The sequence below is a fragment of the Astatotilapia calliptera genome, chromosome 3, assembly GCF_964374335.1.
Source record: "Astatotilapia calliptera chromosome 3, fAstCal68.1, whole genome shotgun sequence".
Classification (NCBI taxonomy): Eukaryota; Metazoa; Chordata; class Actinopteri; order Cichliformes; family Cichlidae; genus Astatotilapia; species Astatotilapia calliptera.
The window spans coordinates 48,265,524-48,285,427 of NC_137424.1; the positions used below are offsets into that span (position 1 = coordinate 48,265,524).

The window sequence follows — 19,904 nt, forward strand, 5'->3', positions numbered from 1 at the left end:
TCAGAGCACGGTGTGACTGCCATGTCGCCCCTCCCTTAATTCTGAAGAGGAAGCCCACTACTCTGCGGTGTACACGTCTGAAAACTCGTTTGTGTTGTTAGGTTAAACACAGGCCCATTTACTGGGGTCAAGCTAGCGTCCAGTTTGACAAGTACAGACGAGCGAGTCCCCACTTTGTTGTGTGTTTTGTGTGTATACTGAGTATTATGGTAAGTGACGTCGAGACCTGATTTCAAAATAAAAGCCACATTCGATTGATTAACCTTCAACATTAACAAATACATCTGCCCATAATAACAATAATCAATCCACTCTCTAACGTTAGATCCACAGGACACACCCTGGTACTCTAGTAGTACCTCGTCAATATCAAAGCTGTCTTCTTTGGGATTTCAAAGTCCTCTGAATTGAACTTTTTGAGGTATTCTTTTAATAACTTTAGTTAAAAAGAAAACTCCAGTTTCTGCATACTAATTGCAGTCTATATTAACAGTACCCTTACACTGGTACCATGTTAATATCAAATCAATCTGATTTTACATTTCAAGTAAAAGCCATTTGAATTTGCCTGTATATGAGCTACTCTTTGAGTAACTTCAGGATGCTGTTAAAAGTAAAATTCCTGTTTCCACAGACTAATTGCAGTCCATATCATCAGTAGATGATTCTCATGCTGGTATAACGTCGATCTCAAGTCAGCCTGATTTTAAAAGTAAAAGCTCTTTGAAATAACCTGTATCTGAGATACGTTTTATAATTAATAGAGGACGCTATCAAAAGGAAAATTCCTGTTTCCATTGACTAATTGCAGTCCATATCATCAATACATGCCCTTACAGTGTATCATGTCAACATCAAGTTCATCTGATTTTGGATTTCAGAGTAAAAGCCCTCAGAATTGACCTATTCTTTTAGTAACTTCAGAATGCTGTTAAAAGGAAAATTTCTGTTTCCATGGACAACAGTTCATGTCAACATATATCACATATAATCCAACAGTGGAGTCTGTAAAGGTTTTTATAACCAAAGATGGTCCACTGTGGAGCAGTTTGCCAGACAACTGCTTAGGAACAATAATAAGAATAAGAAAAAAAATGTATTGATCCTAGAGGGTAATTCATATTTAATCTGATATTTGTATGAGAATTGAAAAGCCTGATGCTGTGAGTGCAAATAAGGTCTTTAGTGTCCATCTTTCCACTACCATTTCCATCGTGGTTCCAGTTACAGAGCCAGTTTTTCCCACTAGCTTTCGACGTCTCTTACCATAATACTCAGTATACACACAAAACACACAAACAAGTATGCTTCCCCAGCAGAGTGCAGCAAAGAACAGCAGACTTTCCACCACAGACTGGTAGAATACTTTCCGTGTGTTACTGCAGAGAGAGCTTAGCATTCTGAAATAAAGAGGCAGTGTTGCACCTTTTTGTAAAGTTTGTCTGTATTCAGGGACCAGTCTAGTTTGTTATCTAAGTGTAAAATTATATATTTATATATTGTCACCACCTCTATGACCACCCCAACAAACTTTGACAGGCTGGAGGGGGGCATGAATCGTCAGAAATCTATTTATTTCCTTTGTCTTAGAGGTGTTCACTATGAGGTAATTTTTGTGACTCCAATTTGTGAAGGCTTTTACAAGACCCCTGTATTCAGATTCAGACACCCACTGCAATAGCAGTGTCATCTGAGTATTTCTGGATTTGGCTAGAAAAAGAATGTGAAAAAGAATGAGGCCAGGACGGTCCCCTGTTGAGTCCCCGTGCTGCTCAATAATGTCCCAGTAACGAATTTCCTGGATCTGACAAAGAGTGGCCTTTCTGTCAAGTCGTCTATCATCCAGGAAACAAAAGAGGAATCTACTCCAATCTCTGTGAGCTTGGTTGGATGGTACTGAAAGCAAATCAACACAAATCAATTAGCCAAACTACAAGCGTAATGCCAGGTTGACCTGTAACAGTTGTTTTCTAAATTCAAAAATAATACAATTACCAAAGACCTTAGAAACAATGTGTCTAACCAGATACTTTCTGAAGATGACCTTACCTAGGCCACGGTATTACTGTCAGGAACGTGGTTATTTTTGGTCAGTATATGTATATGGACTCCCCATGATGTACTGATAACTTGTTCTCCTCTACTCTCTCTTTCATTTACATGTACAGGTCACTATTAACTTTCATTACAGTATAAATGAGTATATAGTATAAATCTGAGGAAGTGTACGAAGTGTATCAATGTTTTCACATTTCGGCACGGACAACACAATAATTCTAAAACAACATATTATAGCGCTGAAGATCAACATCCTGTTTTTATATATTTTTACTATGTTGGTCTTCCAGTTCATCCAGTTGTAATCGAGGACACCCGGGCAGTACTACTGTTTCAAAATGTCAACATCCTGTCCCAGGAAATTTGTCTTGTAGCGATAACTCTCTTTAAGAAATCAAAGAAGAAATCCAAGAGGCTAATTGGAGCTCTTTACTGTGACTGTTTCAACAAAATCCATTCTGAAAACCATTGTGTTTGCATCAGTAAAATCAGAATCTGATAAAGAGACAAGAAGAGAGAGCAAGAGACACCGGAACAGGATCGATGACATGGACAACAGAAAATATCTGAGCCCTACTCGCCCTCTCCCCTCACATGCCACGTGAGGAGTAACCAGATCAGTAAGGTGAAACCACACCCATTGTGACAATTTCCTGAAGGTGTACTGAAGGTCTGAGACGTAGAAGGTGAAAGGGGTGGAGAGATCACTGTCTCCAGTGGAGCTCCTGTACTACACACCATCAAATCAAAATGAGCTCTGCCCAGTCTCACATACTGTGGCCTGTCTGACAGCTGGCCAGCAGTCCATGAGATGGTGGATGTGCTTGCTGGCATTTCGTGTACTGTCTCCCTCAGTAGAAGTAGAATGATTGTGTTACATTCACTTTAGAAATCAAACAAGGTGATGTTGACTTCCGAAGTTCTCACTGTGTGGCCACTGTTATCAGGCTAGGAGGACACTCTTAAACTGTGACGGTGTTGATTCATCAGGAACTGGGCAAAATATGTACAACATAAAATGTGTGTAACATCAGTATCTTCTCCTGCTTCAGAAACATTTTGTAAATGTTGCTCAAGATCATAGACAGCTGGGAGAGTGCTCAGAACCCTGGGGCTAATACCAACCATAACCTGTCCTTCCTTACCCTAGTGTAGTTTCTCCAACAGTCTGCAACATAACCAGGACCGAAGTCATAGTCAAGCAAAGGATGTTTGTCAGGTTTATAGCAACAAAGTTTACTCGGGGATAAGAACAGGAGGAGCAGTAAAGAATCATAGGCATTAGAGATGTTTGGAGGCCAGAGTGTGCAGTGCAAGAGGCAGTAGAGACCTGTAAACAGAACCCCATGAAAAAATTGTTCACCTCATTTGCTCTCTACAGTCTGCTGACTGGTTGCCTGTCATCAAAACAAGAATATTCCTTTTAACAGTGTCCTTAACGTTCAAAAACTAGTTCATACATAGGTAAATTCAAATGGCTCCTACTAGCATCATGAAGTTCTTGAAAGTGTACCTCATATACAAGGAATTTCAAAGGACCTTTACTTTGAAATGCAAAATCAGATTGATTTGATATTGACATGGTACCTGTGTGAGGGTGTGTACTGTTGATATAGGCTGCATTTAGTATGTGGAAACTGGAATTTTCCTTTTAACGGGATTCTAAAGTCATTGAAAGATAGCTCAAAAAGGTAAAAATCTGGGCTTTTACTTTGAAATCCAGAAGAAGAGTGCCTTGATACTGACAGGGTACGACTAGAGTACTAATCTATCGTTAGAGTGTGGAAAGGAGACTAATTAACTATTGTTATAATGGACAGATAAGTTAGTTAATGTTGAACCTAAATTCACTTGAAGGGGCTTTTATTTTGAAATCAGGTCTCGACGTCTCTTACCATAATACTCAGTATACACACAAAACACACAAAAAAGTGGGGACTCGCTCGTCTGTACTTCTCGAACTGGACGCTGGCTTGACAACAGTACCTCACTTTTCCCACTTAGTGTCGTGTGTTTGTGTGTGTGAGTGTTGGCTGCCTTGTTTTCCAGACTCGACACCGAGGTAGGATCCGTGCTCTTTTCGCCGTGCTGTTTGTGGCTCTGCTGCTGTCAAACATTCCTCCGGACAAAACGGCCACAGTGCACAGAGCTTTGAACGTGGCTTTGCTTTGTGCATCTCACGCGGGGCTGTGTTTAAACCCTGACACTTTCGGGCTGTGCCGCCTTTCTTGTTTATGTCGTCTAAAGTGACTCAATAAGCAGAAAGTTTTTTCCGCCAAGTTGCGCAGAGTTGCGCAAGTTGACGCAATAATAACAGTCGAGAGCACGACTGCAACTGTTATTATTAATGTCGCTTTAACTAACATTTTTAGTATTGGTGTTTGGCTTATAACGCAGGCATAGCGCTATAATTTGTTAAGTATGTTGTTGTTTAGCTTTGCCGTGAAAACAGTGAAAGTGCTTTAACGCACTAAAACAGCTCCTTAACAGAATACAATAGAGCAGAATTGCCCTTTATTGTCATTGTATATGTACAACGAAATTATGAAAACTTAATGTGTTTCAGAATGAATATATTCAAACGAGACAAAGGCTCAGCGGCTGCTACTCAGGTAGTCCCACCTATATCCAGGAGAGAAGTACAGGAAGTGTGATAACGTCCTGATTTTTTTTTTTTAATACTACATGTCTCCCTGCCATTCAAACAAGCTTTCCTTTATCATCAGGAGCTCGGTAGTGCCGTCAGACACAGCCAGAACAAGCAGGATGATGGGGATGGCTCACAGGTGAAGGTTCACACTGGGACATTAAAACACAGTTTTTCATATAGGAAGACACCACTGAGGACGCTATTGAACTTAAACCAAAGACAAAGCTGAGAGTTTGTCTTTAGTTGGCACGATTCAATTTGAATTTTGCATTTATTTCCCTTTTTGTAATAAATGTGTTGCTTTGCATAGACACGAGAGGGTGGGGGTGATGGGGGCATGCAGAAAGTTAATCACTTCGCATTGACCTATCAGGTAAAAATGCACCATGAAGATGCTGGTGCCTTTCCTGACATAGTTGTGCAAGCAAATCTTCTTTTGAGACAGAAAAAAAAGGTATACCTGAATGTGATCACAGGGAAAATTATTATGTTTGATAATAGTGAAAAACTCTTCTGTGGAAAAGCTGAGTACACACTAGGCAACTATTATGCAAATTGTACAGTATGCAAAGTGACTTCTGCATCAGTTGCTACAAACATCTGTCAGTCTTCCAAAAATAATTTCATTTTAAATCAGTGTTTTTATTTAAATATTTATTTTTCAATTTGAGTTAATTGTCTTATGAATTTAGTTTCAGCTACTTCCTACAGTGTGTTTGTTCATTTCAGTCTGATCCCGATGGTTTGCCTGTTTGTTTGTAGCAGTCCAGCGTTGAGCTCATTTAATTTAGGTGAAAATCAGGTCAAGGTCACAACAAATTTGTAAATCAGTTGAAACTTAAGACTTAACTGACTCCGTTAGTACACAATGTGAGCTGGAAAAAAATTCAAGAAACCATATTGAGTAATATATCATATGAAAGGGCATAGAGAGAGCTGTACAAACACTTTTTAATTTTTTTATACAACACCACAAGACATCACAATGATCCCATAACAGGCTGAAGTCACAATATTGTAATAAAAACACCATAAAACAAACTTTTACTACAGCCCTGGCCCTTTCCACTCTGAGTGTATCATAGTTTTTTTTGAAAATGTTACAACTATGACTTTTAATTGTTCCTCTTAAGATTCTGTGTTAGTTTCATGTTTTAAAATTTCAGTGTTCTTTGTCAGGGACTGATTTAAGAAACTCAGAATGGCTATTGCAGAACAAACACTTGATTCACAAGCTTTTACAGTTGTGTGCGGAAGCTTACATACACTCCTCGTGGGCATGAATGTCACGGGAAGTTTGGGCTTATAATGAGTTCTTTGAACTGTTCTTTTTCCAGGGCGGAATGATTGCACATGACTTAAAAAACAAAAGCAAAACAAACAATAATTGAGTGGAACAGGTTTGAATTTATTTTGGAGTTTAATTAATCCACACAGGGTCAAATGCAAACGTATATTTCAATCTTTTATTAAGTGATGATGACCCCTCTAGGATGTTTTTTTTAATTTGACAAGGCCAAGGCCCATCCATTTCTTGTTGGTGAATAAGATCGACTTTAACTGGATGCAGAAAGAATTTTTTTTATAATAAATGTGTTGTTATCATAAACATCAGAGGACGGGGGTGATGGGTGTCATGCAGATGGTCAATCCCTTCAAATCCACTGCTCAGGTAAAAATGCATGGACAGTCTGACACACAAGAGCTTCTTTGTTCGGTACCTCATTGAAAATGACAGGACGTTAACTCTCTATGCAGGCCTCCTTCACGGTTAATACAACTCCCTCCTCAGATTCACTGGAACAACCCGCAGACACAGCTCAGGTGAGGTGCAAAGTACTGCTAATATGTGATATTCTTCTGTGTAAAAAGTACGCCATGGACGATAATTTTGCCAGTTGTACAGTTATGCAAAGTCACTTTTGAACAACAACTACCACTCCTCCAAAGTTATCCATCCATCCATCCATCCTCTTTTGCTTATCAAGGTTGCAGTGGGGCTGGAGCATGTCCCCACTACTATAGGGCATGAGTACTCCCTGGGCAGGTCTCCAGTCTGTCACAGGGCTGACACAGAGAGTCAGACAACCACTCACAATTAACCTATCCCCACTAACTGCATGTCTTTAAACTGTGTGGAGCAGCCAGAGTACCTGGAGAGAACCCACGCAAACTCCACACAGAAAGGCCCGGTTTAGATGGTGGCGTCAAAATTTAGAACCTTGTTGCTGTGAGGCACCAGTGCTGATCACTGCACCACCCTGCTGCCTATCTTCCCAAAATATTTCACTTGAAACCTGCTTTCTATGCTAAGAATTTATTTTCTTATCAGTGTAGTTCCAAATACATAGATAGCGACAGTAAACAAGACATTGTGATACCACAACAGTGTAAAATTAGCGAGTGCTGTATGGTTTTATCTTAAAACTGGATGCAGAAAGACGCAGCTTATTTGAGCAATTCAAAACTCTTGAATAAAGCCTTGTATTGGATGAAATCTACTGCGTTTTACTGCGCTGTATTCATCTGTTGATTTAAAAATTATTGACATTTTATATCAAAGAGTCTATGGTACAACTTGTAGATGGAGAGATGGAAGGGATGCATGGCTGCTCTAAAAGTATAAACAACCCCCCCAAGAATGACCAGTTTCAATGAAAAGAGGAAAGCTCTAGTTCCAGCACGCTAAAAGGTTGATTCTGTTCATCTGGACGTAGCGTTTTCAGTGGGAGAAATGTTTCATCACTCATCCAAGTGACTTCTTCAGTCTCAGCTGACTGCAGGCTTCTGCAACCTTATAAACAGTACATTGCACAAAAACTAGTTCCAGTAATTTATTTATAAAGTTATTCCCATGTTTAAACAAATAAAGAAGACTTATAAAACAAAAAAGACATGACCTCTAAATCGTACAGCTGGTGCTTGTAAATGGTGGATGCAGATGGAGTAAAGCCAGATTTACCAAACACAGAGTTAAAAAAAACAAACAGTTAGTCATCACTGCTCCCCCATGTGATCCTCAGCTGCCAACATAGAGGGAAACAAAGAACCCAAAATGGAGCAAACAGCACCACCATCAGTCAAGGAAGGAAGGAAGGAAGGAAGGGAAAACTAAATATAATTTCCAACTGAAGGTCACAAAAATAGCTTCTTTTTATTCCTAGAAACTCACAGCTGCTTTAAGAAGCTAAGAGAAAGCGAAGAAAAAAACTAAACACAAAAAACTACAAAATTTAAAAGTTCTGTCCTGATTATGAGAATATTCTTAATGTGGTGTCGCTAATTTCATTTAAGTAACGGGGTCTCAGCAGGGATTTCCTACAAGAAATGTGTGTTTTGAAGACTTAACCTCAGTACTGCTGTTTCTTGTTTTCTCTCAGCGAGGTCGAGTCAAGGTGATTAGTTGCCTTCAGTTAGCATATTAAATGTGCATTCCTCTAGTCATGGTTTGGTGCACAGTGACTCAGTGTTTGCTCACTTTCAGAACCCTGGTATGCTGAAAGGGGTCATGCAGAAGGTCAACCCATTCAAGCCTACCTCACAGGTAATAGGATTGTTTCAATGTTACCAAGAAAATAGTGGCAGTAATAATAGGTCGTCCACTCAGCTGGGTTTCTCACACAGGTCTCCAAAGCACCATATTCAGAGTTGCCGGAGCGGGGAAAGGAAAACTCTACTCAGGTAGGAAAAAGTTGAGAATCTGCATGAATTTGATGTCAGAAATCTGATGGTAGAAAAAAAATCACTTGATCATAGGTTCCTTCAAGTCACTAGTGACGACCTGTACATCCGCACGCATTTCTTGAAACTGGATTTCCTAACATTTGAGATGACATTGCAGAAAAGCCCCTACAGATTTTCACAAGACAAAAAAGGTCAAAATGGGGACAAAATACCATATGACCTTTAACATCTGATCATCATGTTACACAAAAATTCACACAGATGTGGAAGGAAAAACCCCAAAGTCTGATAGTTATGCTGTTGTTTCAGAACTCTGGAATGTTGAAAGGAATGATGCAGAAAGTCAACCCCTTCAAGTCTTCTGCACAGGTACGCAACTCTACCTTTGATGTCTGTTCTCAGCATGCGGCCTCGGAGGTCAAATCATCTTTATATGAACTATGTTTAAAGACACCGCAGTTTCAAAATTGTAAAGCTTTGTATCTTTGTCAGACGCCAATATCTAGTCTATGGATGACTGAATGAAATTTTCTAATTCTGCCTGTTGAATTCTTATTTTAATACAAAGTTTGGGAGTTGTGCCAATTGGCGTGTTCAGACTGATTACAAAGTTAGATACAAAGTCAATGCAAAGACACAGCAGGTGACGCAAGTAGAAGCAAATACTATGATGGGTCCTAAAGCCACTGGCAATGGGAAAACAAGGTCAAGCCTGTTGTCACTATTTGCATTCATCTGGAGCTCCTGTGGCGACACGCAAAGCAAAAAACATTAACCTGAAAATGTTTTCATAATAACTTTGTAAGGAAGTGGTTGTCTTGTTCATTGGCTCAGACATTTGTGGGCTGGCAACATTTCACTTCCTGTTTGGTCCGACTCCAATCTATCAGTTAAAGTACAAACTGAATCTGTAACATCTACATTTTAGTTGCTCACTTTGAGACCTTTTTCTGCAAAAAAACAAAAACAAATAAAGAAAAAAACAGATTTTGAACCTGAAACTTCCTCTCATCTCCTTTGACTTTAGAGTGATCCTCCAGATGATTCTGCAAATCATCAAGAGACTGGGAAAGAACTTCAAGACAAACAAGTACTGCTCCAAGTTCTGCATAATCTACTACCCTCTGTGTTACTTTGTGGCTTGTTCTTGCAGTGCTGGGCCTCCTTATTTATTGACTTATTTTTAAATAATAATTTAGAATCCAGGAATGATTCAGAAAGTCAACCCATTCAGATCCTCACAGCCAAAGGTTTCATTTTTAATAATAATTACTGATAATTTAATTGTTGAACGCAAACAGAAAACTGTCCTCTTCTTGCATTTTATATTTTCAGGATGTCGAGCCTCAACACAATGACCTCACATGCAGCGCTGGAAGCCTGACAGGCAAAATCAACTTGCCAGAGAAGCAGGTCGATCTCTGTCTGTTTCATACCATTACATACACGTTTATTTTTCCTACCCACATTTAGTTTAAGAAAGTCAGCTGTGTAATTTGGAGTAGAGTACGCTCTCAGTGTTGTTCTTTCCACGACCACAAGATGTTGCCAAAGCAAAAACAATAGAATCTCCACAGACCAAATACTTCCTGACCATTTTGTTTCCTTTCAATTTTAATTTTGAATCCACTTCATGAATAGTGCTTACATTGATTGTTTACAGCTTTTAATAGACACATAGATTTAAAGGAGTAATGTCTGTTGCTCTTTTCTACTTTGTGTTTTTAGAACCCTGGAAGGTTCAAAGAGACGATGCAGAAAGTAAATCCCTTTAAGTCGTACACACAGGTATGATGTCGACGATCAATTCAGTTTTAGAGTTTCCCACTGACCTAGCTGGAGTTTCTACTTAATGTGAGTATGTTTGCCACTGTTTGTTTGCAATTTAGATTCAGGATCAATGTCAGAGAGATTTGACGGTTACCTCTGTCAAGACACTGGTAAGGCCTAAGATGGAAATAAAAAGATGCACATGTCTGGTATTTCTTATGGTTAAGGACTTTTAATATAACACATTTGACAGATTTTATTATAACAGAAGTGTACTTGGCTCTGTCTGTGATTTCCTGCGTTTTCCTCTCAACAATTATCAGGAAAACCAAGCAGATATTCACAGTGACAACTCCACCAGCTCTGAAAGCCTGGATGACAGCACAATAGAGAGACATGTAAGGCAATAACCACATCTCCTTGTCTTTAAAATGAACCCAGCCCTCCAAGCTCAAAGTTATTTCTTATTCACCTGCTACACACAGAAATGTATGACTTCATTTAGTACATCACCTTTTGTTAACCTAATTGCATTTCTTGTAATGGTTGTTTTATCTTACCATCTTCTCGCACTTGGTGATTTCCAGAACCTATTGTTCAGTGAAAAATACTAGCATGTTGTCAGTCTGCAAAAATGCAAAGCATGTGACCAGGTTGAAGCAGTGCTTACTTAACGATCAGCATTTTCGTCATGATGTTTGTCGATGTCTTAACTGCAGCCATAACAAGGAAAATGGCACTCATATTTCCCGGACTGGTGAAGTTTGATAAGAACAGTGTACGGGAATGTGTCTAGAGCAGGGATGGGCAATCTCAGTCCACGAGGGCCCTGCAGGTTTTAGATCTCACCTTGGGTCAACACACCTGAATCACATGATTAGTTCGTTACCAGGCCTCTGGAGAACTACAGGACATGTTGAGGAGCTAATTTAGCCATTTAAATCAGCTGTGTTGGTTCAAGGACACATCTAAAACCTGCAGGGACACCGGCCCTCGTGGACTGAGATTGCCCACCCCTGATTTAGAGACTATGCTAATAAAGCCAAATGCACTGGAGAAAAAGTGAAGAAAACCAGACAAACAAGAAACTTTGTACCTTCTGAAAATCTTTGTCAGGTGCATAAGTGTAACATTTACACAGTATTAAGCCCTAAGCACTCAGTTCACTCCCTTTCCAAAGTCTGTTTGGTATATAGATGCTGACACCAGCTGTGATGTAAAAACCCAGCCAACACAGGCCCAAAGGAGAAGAACCAGGGTATGTTATGCAGAGTATTGGGTCCTTATGAATTCAGAATAAACTAATTTAATATTCACCATTGTTTTACATGTTGCCTGGTTCTTTTCATGTTGATACTGATGGTTTGATGTCACTGTTTTCATGTGGGTGGCTGAAAAAAATCAAGAAAAACATATTTGTAATGACTTTTTTTCCTCTTTCCTGAAGACTTTTAAACTATTTTCCAGATTTCACAGGAATACTGAAATACCACCGGCGGTTTCTTCTCAAACATATCGAGTTCTTATTTGCTTTGTTTTTGACCCCACAGGACTCTGCAAATGCATTTTCTGACACTCAAGCCACGCCCCAGGTTAGTAATGAAGTAAATGTATATAGCACCTTTCTAACTTACATGCTATCTTTACATTAAGCAATAAAGATAAATGTAATCAAATGCCTAAGGAGCTTGAAAGAAAAACATCTGGACTTCTTAGGTGTCTTGAAGATGTTTCACCTCTCATCCGAGAAGCTTCTTCAGTTCTAAGAGGTCAAATGGCCCAGGATGTGAGTGGGCGTTAAGGCAGGGATTTAAAATCTGGGACTTGTCACCACCACCACTCGTGAAGCTTCTCCAATGAGAGGTGAAATGTCTTCAAGAAAATTATAGAAGTCCAGACGCTTTTCTTCCCAAGCTCCCTAGACTACGGTGACCTGGATGGCTGAGAACCTTGACACACAATTTAATCAAATGTTTATCGGTGGTTTTTTTTTTCAAGATACAATTGGGAGGTGAGCATGCTAATATGTTTGCACAGTGCTATTATGTCATTGTGTAAATAAAACTACACACAGACATTTCAGAATTCGGTCTTTATTTACTCATGTAATCTCTAATGCAGTACTTAGGTAGAATATACTGTGATCAAACTGTCAGAATTCCTCTTAAGAATAATTGTTTCATAAACTGGCTAATATAAATGCGACTAATACTGAAATCAGTGAGTTAAACGTGCTTACATCTATTGGAACAGTGCCTCATATGACAGCCACGTATACATAAGAAGATACAGCCTGCTCTACATTTGACCCATTGAGTAACGACAAACAAAGGAAAGAGAAAAAGGGTGGTTTAAACTGCTATGTTTAAATACTAAACATATAAAGATGTTGAGGTAGGAATATTATACTAGGGTGACGTGGCATTTCACAACTTACCAGAAACAGTTGGTGATTTAAAAGAGAGATGTTAATTGCTTTTCCATGTTTGGTTAGCTTGTGACTTTGAAGTTGTCATTCCAGTTTTTGGTCCCCATGCTTGATATATTTTACTTTAAACACCTGGTAAACAACGCTGCAGTAACCTTTCAATTTGGGACTATTTCTTTTCACCAAAACTAGATCATCTATCATCTCATGAAGTTAAATGAACTAAAAATGCATTATTAGTCTAATGCATGGGTTCTTTGGCTCACTTGATCTTGTCCTCTCTTTATCGAGTCCTCTTGAGTACAACATGATTTCATTTTTTGCAGTTCACGGGTTTCTGCCTTTCATATAACAAAACATTAAGAATTAATCTATTGCTGTCAACGTCATTACATTTATATAAACACAAACAACATCAAAAACTCTTTTTTTCTTGTTCGCTAACAGAAATTTCTAAGAAGTAATTATAGTGTTTATATAGTTTATAGATTTACGTTTTTGCTGTTCCTGATATGATTACGTGACAGTTTAAATGAAAAAATAGAAAGGTGAAACTAGGTGGTTAGTCAGGTCTGTCGAGGTTGGCATAAAATTTTGGAGAGTAATAAAATTGAAGCATGTAAATACAGTTATAGTAAAGCTAAGGCGGCAGTGTACAGATGTTTTAAGGAGAAAAAAAACTTACACAGTAACATTTTTTTGTTTGTTAATGCCTAGTTGTAGGCAGTTTTGTGAAGCTGTTATTTACAGCTTACATTAATATTTCACAACAGGAAGCGTCACTGTGTTAAACCTCAGATGATTTATAAGCTTTGCTGAAATCGCAACACAAGCGCAGGTTCAATCTTTTTAGACGAGATTTTAGGCTCCTTTAGAAATTCTGTCTAGTGTTCCATGTGTCACCCCTTGTTCCAGGAGGTAGTTGAAGTTCAGACATTGCAATTGGCTGAAGTACCAGTGCGCAGGGAAGGAACAGACCTGGATCCTCTAGACGTATGTTTATCTTATTTTTTCTGGTGTATGTTCTGTGTATTTTAAATTTCTTTCTCCATACAGTCACAAAGCAGTAAGTTAAAAGACTGTTTATTTCCAGGATGATGAAGGCCTTTTGTCATGGTGGAGAACAGTCGAAGGTATCACTGATTTACTGTTAGCCTTATTAATTGTTGTTGAAACTTGCACCTCATAATGTCTTTCTGTGCCTTAGGTTGGGATGAGTGGAATGAGGCAAACCAGAATGATGAAACTGAAGAGTAAGTAGAACAATTATTGAAATCAGTTTATTACACTCACTGACCACTTCACTTCTTAAATTGCACATTAGTGCAAATAGTTGGCCAATCATATGGCGGCAACTGAGCCATTTAGACATGTTCAAGCCAAGCAAATGTGATTTCACTGAAATTGATACTGATTTTAAACATAGCCTGGTTGTTGGTCCGAGTGTTTCAGAAATTGCTGATCTGCTGGGATCTTCCCACACAACCATCTACAGTTTACAGAGAATGATCCAAGAAAGAGAAAATCTCCAGTCAGCAGCATTTTTTTGGGCAAGAATCCCTTTTTGATGACCGGGTAGAATGGTCAGACTACAGTAACTCAATTAATTCTTTGAACCTTGAAACAGATCGGCTACGGTTCATATGGATGCTCCAAAATTGGACAGTAGAAGACTGGAAAATTGTTACTTGGTATGGATGAGTTTTGAAATGAAAGTATGGATCCATCCATTCTTGTGTCAGTGGTTCAGGCTGGTTGTGGTGGTGCGGGGGATATTTTCTTGGCACACTTTGGCTCCTTAATGCCAACGTAACATCATGAAATGCCACAGCCTACCAGAGTCCATCCCTTTTTGAACACAGTGGTGCTATTTTCTGACGGTTGCTTCCAGCAGGATAACGCACCATGTCACAAAGCTAAATCATCTCAAACTGGTTTATTGATCATGACAATGAGTTCACTCTACTTAGATGCCCTCCGCAGTCAGCAGATCTCAGTCCAATAGAGCACCATTTTGAGATTCTTATCAAGCAGCCAACAAATCTGCAGCAACTGTGTGATGCTGTCATGTCAATATGGACCATAATCCCTGATGGATGTTTCTAGCACCTTGTTGCATCCATGTTATGGAGAATTAAAATAGTAGCTGGTGAGTGTATAGCACAATTAACACAACTAACTTTAACCAAAGTGTTTCCCACCAATAACTGACTCACACATAGCCACAGAAACAACTTCTCTATTAAAGAGTATTGCGTTATTTAGGATTTAGCAGATTCACAAACACAGGACTACAAAACCTTCAGGGAAGTCTAAAGCAGAAACAAACAACAGGCAGAACTATTCACCAACACAAACTCTGAAGAACCTGCCTGAAAGTTACAAACCGTAAAAAAACAAGGGTTTACTTCCCTAGACTAACAAAACAGGCAAAATAGTTATAAAATGAACAAACGCCAGCTCATACCTGAAAAAGCTGCAACTTACAAAAAATTACTGCTGTAGCTGGTTGGATGAAAGGGAAATCTAATTATTCTCTGCAGATTGTTGACATCTTCACTCCTTACAGAGGGTGTGGTCCTCAGCCTGCAGCCAGTCACCTGTAAGCTGTAGCATTGCTAAACCAACTGTAGGTTCCTGACTCAGGATGTGTAATCCTGGTTTCTGGAATACTGGAACAACAACATTGATGTCTCCCTATCTCCATTCTCAGCATTCTCCTGCCCACACATCTTGTCTTTTCTTGGTAGCCAGAACAAGACGGTCTCTTGTTTTGCATGTCTATCAGGTTTTTGTGAGACACCCTTAGCTTTAAGCCCATAATGGAGAGACCTGAGGCACTGATGGGTGGATCAGATTACTGTACTAACACACGGGATATATTGCTGTCCACCACCCTTCTTGTGAACACACGAATAACTGGTCGTTGTGCTTTCCTTTCTTTCTCTTAAAGACAGTTTCCGTTCCTTTATCCCATCATCCCACCAGCCATAAAGAGTCGTCCAGGAAGTAGTTAGGAAGTGCTGAAACACACCCTCTCCATGTTAACCAGCTGCTTTGCTGCTGGAATCTCACAGCCATCTTCTTACACAAACTGAGAGATCTCAAATATCACATTTCTTTGATGCTCTTTGAGCCACATCTGAGATGCTGATCCCATTTAAAATCACACATTTGTGTTGAGAAAATAAGTCTTAAGCTCTGTTACAGTACACTGCCTAAAACCTCAGACTATTTTGCCATGACAGTAAAGTATTTACCATTCCGTCATTTCTTGCTGCAAGGTAGACGTGTTCTTTATTGTTCACAGAATATGTTTTCCCATAGGAAGCTTTGCAATGTTGAGCTACAGTTTTAATATAAAAACATGTTTCTTGGTTGAAGTTCACTCATTGCTTTCTCTGTGAAACCCTTCCCCTGTGCCTTTTTCTCAGAGTGGTGGAACAAGCAGCTGATCGCGTCTTCATGGCCGCTCGACTTTTTGTTCGTTTTTTTAACCAACGTGGCGCCTCACTGCAGCAGCGCATCCTTGAGCTCCTTGCTTTGGCTGATGCAGCAGACAATTTTCACAAAAAAACGGTCACGGCCAGTGTCGGCGGTGGATTGGCCAGTGTCGCCGGGTCTATCACCACCATCACCGGCCTCATCCTGGCTCCCTTCACAGCTGGAACATCGCTGATTGTCACAGCTGTAGGCATTGGCATAGCTACAGCTGGTGGCGTGACATCTGCTTCGGCCAATATCACTGACACTGTCCATTCAAAGACGGACCGCAAGAAGGTGGAGAAGATGATTCAAGATTACCAGGGGGAGATCAAGGACATCAAAGAGTGCCTGGAGTTTTTACAGGTAAGAACGCACCAAGAAGGGAACACACACGATGGCTGGCTTACAAGTAGGGCTGGGTATCGTCACGTATTTCTACAACTGATTCAATTCCTCTAAACCTTTTAAATTGAAAATATTTAATTCTAAATTATTTGCCTATTTCTTTGCTATTAAAAACTCAGTGTAAACTATCTCAGTATAAAAACAAAGCCGACACTTGTGAGACTTCATCAGAGGTGCAAACATCACAGCAGACGCCTTTGTGTCAAAGTGACTGAAATAAAAATATTCAGCGGTAGATGAAAAACTAAAGAAAACCGTGAATCAACCTATGAACATTACGTGATACTGCTGATACTGTATAAACAAGACGAAACAGCAGGCAGCCAAACGATTTTTGATGGGAAACTGGTTTTACAGCATACTGAAAAAGAGAGCTGTGCAGGAAGTGCAATTTTATCATGGTGGAAGCAAGAACACGAAAGTAAGAGGAAATTCATGACAATGTTTTTCAAAGGCGAAACGTAAGTTTGCTCTTTTGTTGTTGGATCAGTGATTTTAGGTTGGAGAGTAATAAAACCTGCAGTTTTAGAATCTCTGAGATGTCGACTTTCAGCACCCGACAGCGTATGAATTGGGAAATCTATTCTTTAAACCCACCCTACTTGCAAACTCTGCTCACATTGCTGAAAAGCGTTGGGTGATATGTTTACAATTAAACAGCTGTCGGTTCCTGATGAATTCACTGACTGGGTGTCAGGGTTTCTGGGTCGTTGACCCAGTATTTTCAGTTCATGTTCACTGTTTATCCCCTGTACGTTCCACTTCCTGTTTTGTGTTCTAGTTCTTATTCCATGCATCGTTAGTTCAATTGTGTTCAGCTGCTCACTCACCTGTCACCTATCAGTCATTGTTCAGCCAGTGTATTTAAGTCCTCAGTTCTCGCCTGGTCGGCGTCGCGTCATTGATGTTGTCACTGCTGTCTATGCCCCATGTTTGCCTTCCAAGTTCAGATCAGTCAGCCGTTCATTCAGTTATTCAGTCAGTCAGCCATCTCCTGTGTTCGTCATTCGTCCCTCACAATAAACACCCTGCATCTTCACCGTGAGTCCTGCGTTTGAGTCCTTTTCTCCACATCCACTCAGCAACCCCTGACACTGGGTTTGTTAGTCCTTTATGTAAAACCTGTAAGATGTTGGTGAAGAGCTGGCAACATATAATTTATTTCTTAGCTCAAGAATTTGTCATGGGGCATAGGAGTGCATTGAATACTTTCAGTTTGCCACGTTTGAAAGGCTTCCATTTACTCAACATATAAAGAAAAATCTGAATGTTAATCTGAATGTTTGGCTCGAGGTCGTTGAAGCATCATTTAGCACTGTGGTTAAACCACATCAACTACAGTGTTTACAGAAGCATTGACAGATCAGCTGCCTTGTTCCTGTTGATGCATAGTTTGAATTGAACTTTCATGATAACCATTTACCGGAGTGAATTCTCGAGAAAGAAACAAGAAACACATAAACAATCATTCTGTCAATGAGATGCTGTCATGCAGCATTATTTTCATTTTTCCATCGTACCTGACTGTCAGTTGACTGTCAGGTATGACTGTTGTTTTTTTAACCAACTGACTGCAATAATAATGCAAGGAAATATAGTAAATATATATAAAGAGCCAAGTAAGCTTTAACTTTAGATGAGTCTAAGTTTTATGGTGGCCCTTAAAGGTAAAATACACTCCAACTTGAGAAAACAGCAAATGGAAAAATGCAGCAAAAGCATACAAAACAATACTGATGTTAAAAAAAAAAACCCACAGTAGAAGTTAAATAAAACACAATGAAACTGAAAAAAAATGCTGACAAAACAATGAGGAAGTGTTTTTAGCGAGACAAGAATGTGACAGAAGAGTTGTGGAAGGCCTTTAGAAAAAACATACCTACAGTACTATATTAATCATGTGACTTAACCTTGCATCTTTTTCTCTCTCAGAAATCAGAAAATCGTTTTTTTTAAAAGTGTATCTCAGTGCAATCAGTTTCAAGGACAAAAAAAGTCACTCAGCTAATCTACATTTAGAAATAAATTCTAGTGTTGGTATGGCCACAGCTGCTAATGTAAAATTTTCATCTCACATATACCTGACAGGAAGGGATGGAGACACTCCAGCAGTGGGACTTTGAGAGGTATGCAGAGAGCATCGCAAAAAACCACTTAAACCAGGACGTCAAGCATGTAATCAAAGAGGGTGGTCGAGCTGGCAAAGCTCTGGTGGTCAACACAGACAGTCTGATCAATACTGTTCAAGTCCTGAATGTTGCTGGTGGTGCTGCCAAAGCTGCCCAGGTGATGAGTGTCACTACCGGAGTAATGTCAGGCCTCTTCCTGGCTCTTGATGTGTTTTTCCTGGCAAAGGACTCCATGGAACTGAAAAAGGGGGCAAAAACAGAGTTCGCTGTCAAGATCCGAGAAGTTTGCAAGGACCTACAGAATGGCCTGCTGGAGCTGAACAGAATCAAGGAACAGCTTCAGAAAACTATGGATGGGATAGAAGTGGAGGTAGAGGAGGTGGAGGATGAAGAGCAGTTGAAATCTGATCTGAAGAAACTCACTGACCTTGAAGACTGAAGGGCAGTGTTTAGAAAACAAAACAAGGTCCTCATTGTCTTGTGTTGATACCAAAAATAAAGTTTAAGCAGAAATTGCCGATAAATAGTTCTCAGTAGTTTCTTATATTAATATATTGTCATTGTTTGTTTTAAAGTCAATTTTAATTAAATGTATTACATTTATTGCTGGTTTGCTGCATTGGTGAGTTGATCTGACTTACGCTCCGCAATACTTTTATCAGTGGACAAGGTGAGGTGACCTTTTACTCAAACGGGTGGGGTCAAAGGCAAGAAATAAAAGAATGTTAAAGGTCGAGTCTGCCTATCTCATTCCTAAAGTTATAATCATGAATTCCTAGTCTATCTCAGTTTTTCATCTGTCCAGGAGTTAGGGTGCTCCTAGCCATCAATCTTATGCTGACATGTGGCACATGCATGCTGAAGGAACACAGTTTAAATGACAGCCTTTGAGTCCGTACAGTGAGGGTTTCATATTACTTGGTTTTACTTTGGGGATCTTTGCAGGGTGCTGTTCCACCTTCAGATGGGTTTTGAGTGATCAGCTTTTATCTTACATGATGAAATGATGATAATAACTTTATTTGTGTAGCACTTTTTAAAGTGCTTCACAGTTTAAATAAAATCCACACATAAGTCGATAAGTACACATGTGAAAACAGAAACACATAAACAGACACATAAGGAACCACATGGTCAGACATTCATTCTAACACACACATATACACCCAAGTATTTTCACTATGGCCAAAAATGATGGATATATGAAAGATTAAGGGAAACGTAACCTATGAAAATGAGTTTTCAGTAGTTGTCTAAAGCAAATAACAGAATCAGCTGACCTGGAAATACATGA

The 19,904-nt window shown here is 39.4% G+C and overlaps 2 protein-coding genes across 6 annotated transcripts; both read left to right on the forward strand.

Moving 5' to 3' along the window:
* The first annotated feature begins 3,949 nt into the window (after positions 1 to 3,949).
* LOC113019174 (uncharacterized) lies at positions 3,950 to 11,990 on the forward strand. 5 transcript variants are annotated; one of them, XM_026162709.2, is made up of 16 exons: positions 3,951 to 4,120; positions 4,625 to 4,670; positions 4,785 to 4,844; positions 6,324 to 6,380; positions 6,467 to 6,532; positions 8,193 to 8,252; positions 8,333 to 8,389; positions 8,702 to 8,761; positions 9,420 to 9,482; positions 9,592 to 9,642; positions 9,728 to 9,805; positions 10,121 to 10,180; positions 10,282 to 10,332; positions 10,486 to 10,560; positions 11,343 to 11,420; positions 11,713 to 11,990. In XM_026162709.2, the coding sequence occupies exons 2-16, from the start codon at positions 4,626 to 4,628 to the stop codon at positions 11,812 to 11,814; spliced, it is 963 nt and encodes a 320-aa protein (XP_026018494.2). In that variant the 5' UTR covers positions 3,951 to 4,120; position 4,625; the 3' UTR covers positions 11,815 to 11,990. The 5 variants fall into 5 exon arrangements, with proteins under 5 accessions (XP_080147568.1, XP_080147573.1, XP_026018494.2 ...); XM_080291442.1 differs by lacking the exon at positions 6,324 to 6,380 and having other exon boundaries at positions 3,950 to 4,120; XM_026162711.2 differs by having other exon boundaries at positions 3,951 to 4,670.
* Positions 11,991 to 13,610: 1,620 nt separating this feature from the next.
* On the forward strand, positions 13,611 to 19,346 carry LOC145421316 (apolipoprotein L3-like). Its single transcript, XM_080291452.1, has 4 exons — positions 13,611 to 13,723; positions 13,798 to 13,843; positions 16,025 to 16,439; positions 18,570 to 19,346. Exons 3-4 carry the CDS (start codon positions 16,056 to 16,058, stop codon positions 19,047 to 19,049), a joined length of 864 nt encoding a protein of 287 aa, XP_080147578.1. The 5' UTR covers positions 13,611 to 13,723; positions 13,798 to 13,843; positions 16,025 to 16,055; the 3' UTR covers positions 19,050 to 19,346.
* Positions 19,347 to 19,904: the final 558 nt, after the last annotated feature.

Coding starts and splice junctions, on each gene's coding strand:
- LOC145421316 (XM_080291452.1), top strand. CDS start 16,056: ATGGCCGCTCGACTTTTTGTTCGTTTTTTTAACCAACGTGGCGCCTCA. Junction 16,440..18,569: donor AGTGCCTGGAGTTTTTACAG/GTAAGAACGCAC, acceptor TATACCTGACAG/GAAGGGATGGAGACACTCCA.
- LOC113019174 (XM_026162711.2), top strand. CDS start 4,614: ATGTGTTTCAGAATGAATATATTCAAACGAGACAAAGGCTCAGCGGCT. Junction 4,845..6,323: donor ATGATGGGGATGGCTCACAG/GTGAAGGTTCAC, acceptor CATAAACATCAG/AGGACGGGGGTGATGGGTGT. Junction 6,381..6,466: donor CCTTCAAATCCACTGCTCAG/GTAAAAATGCAT, acceptor CTCTCTATGCAG/GCCTCCTTCACGGTTAATAC.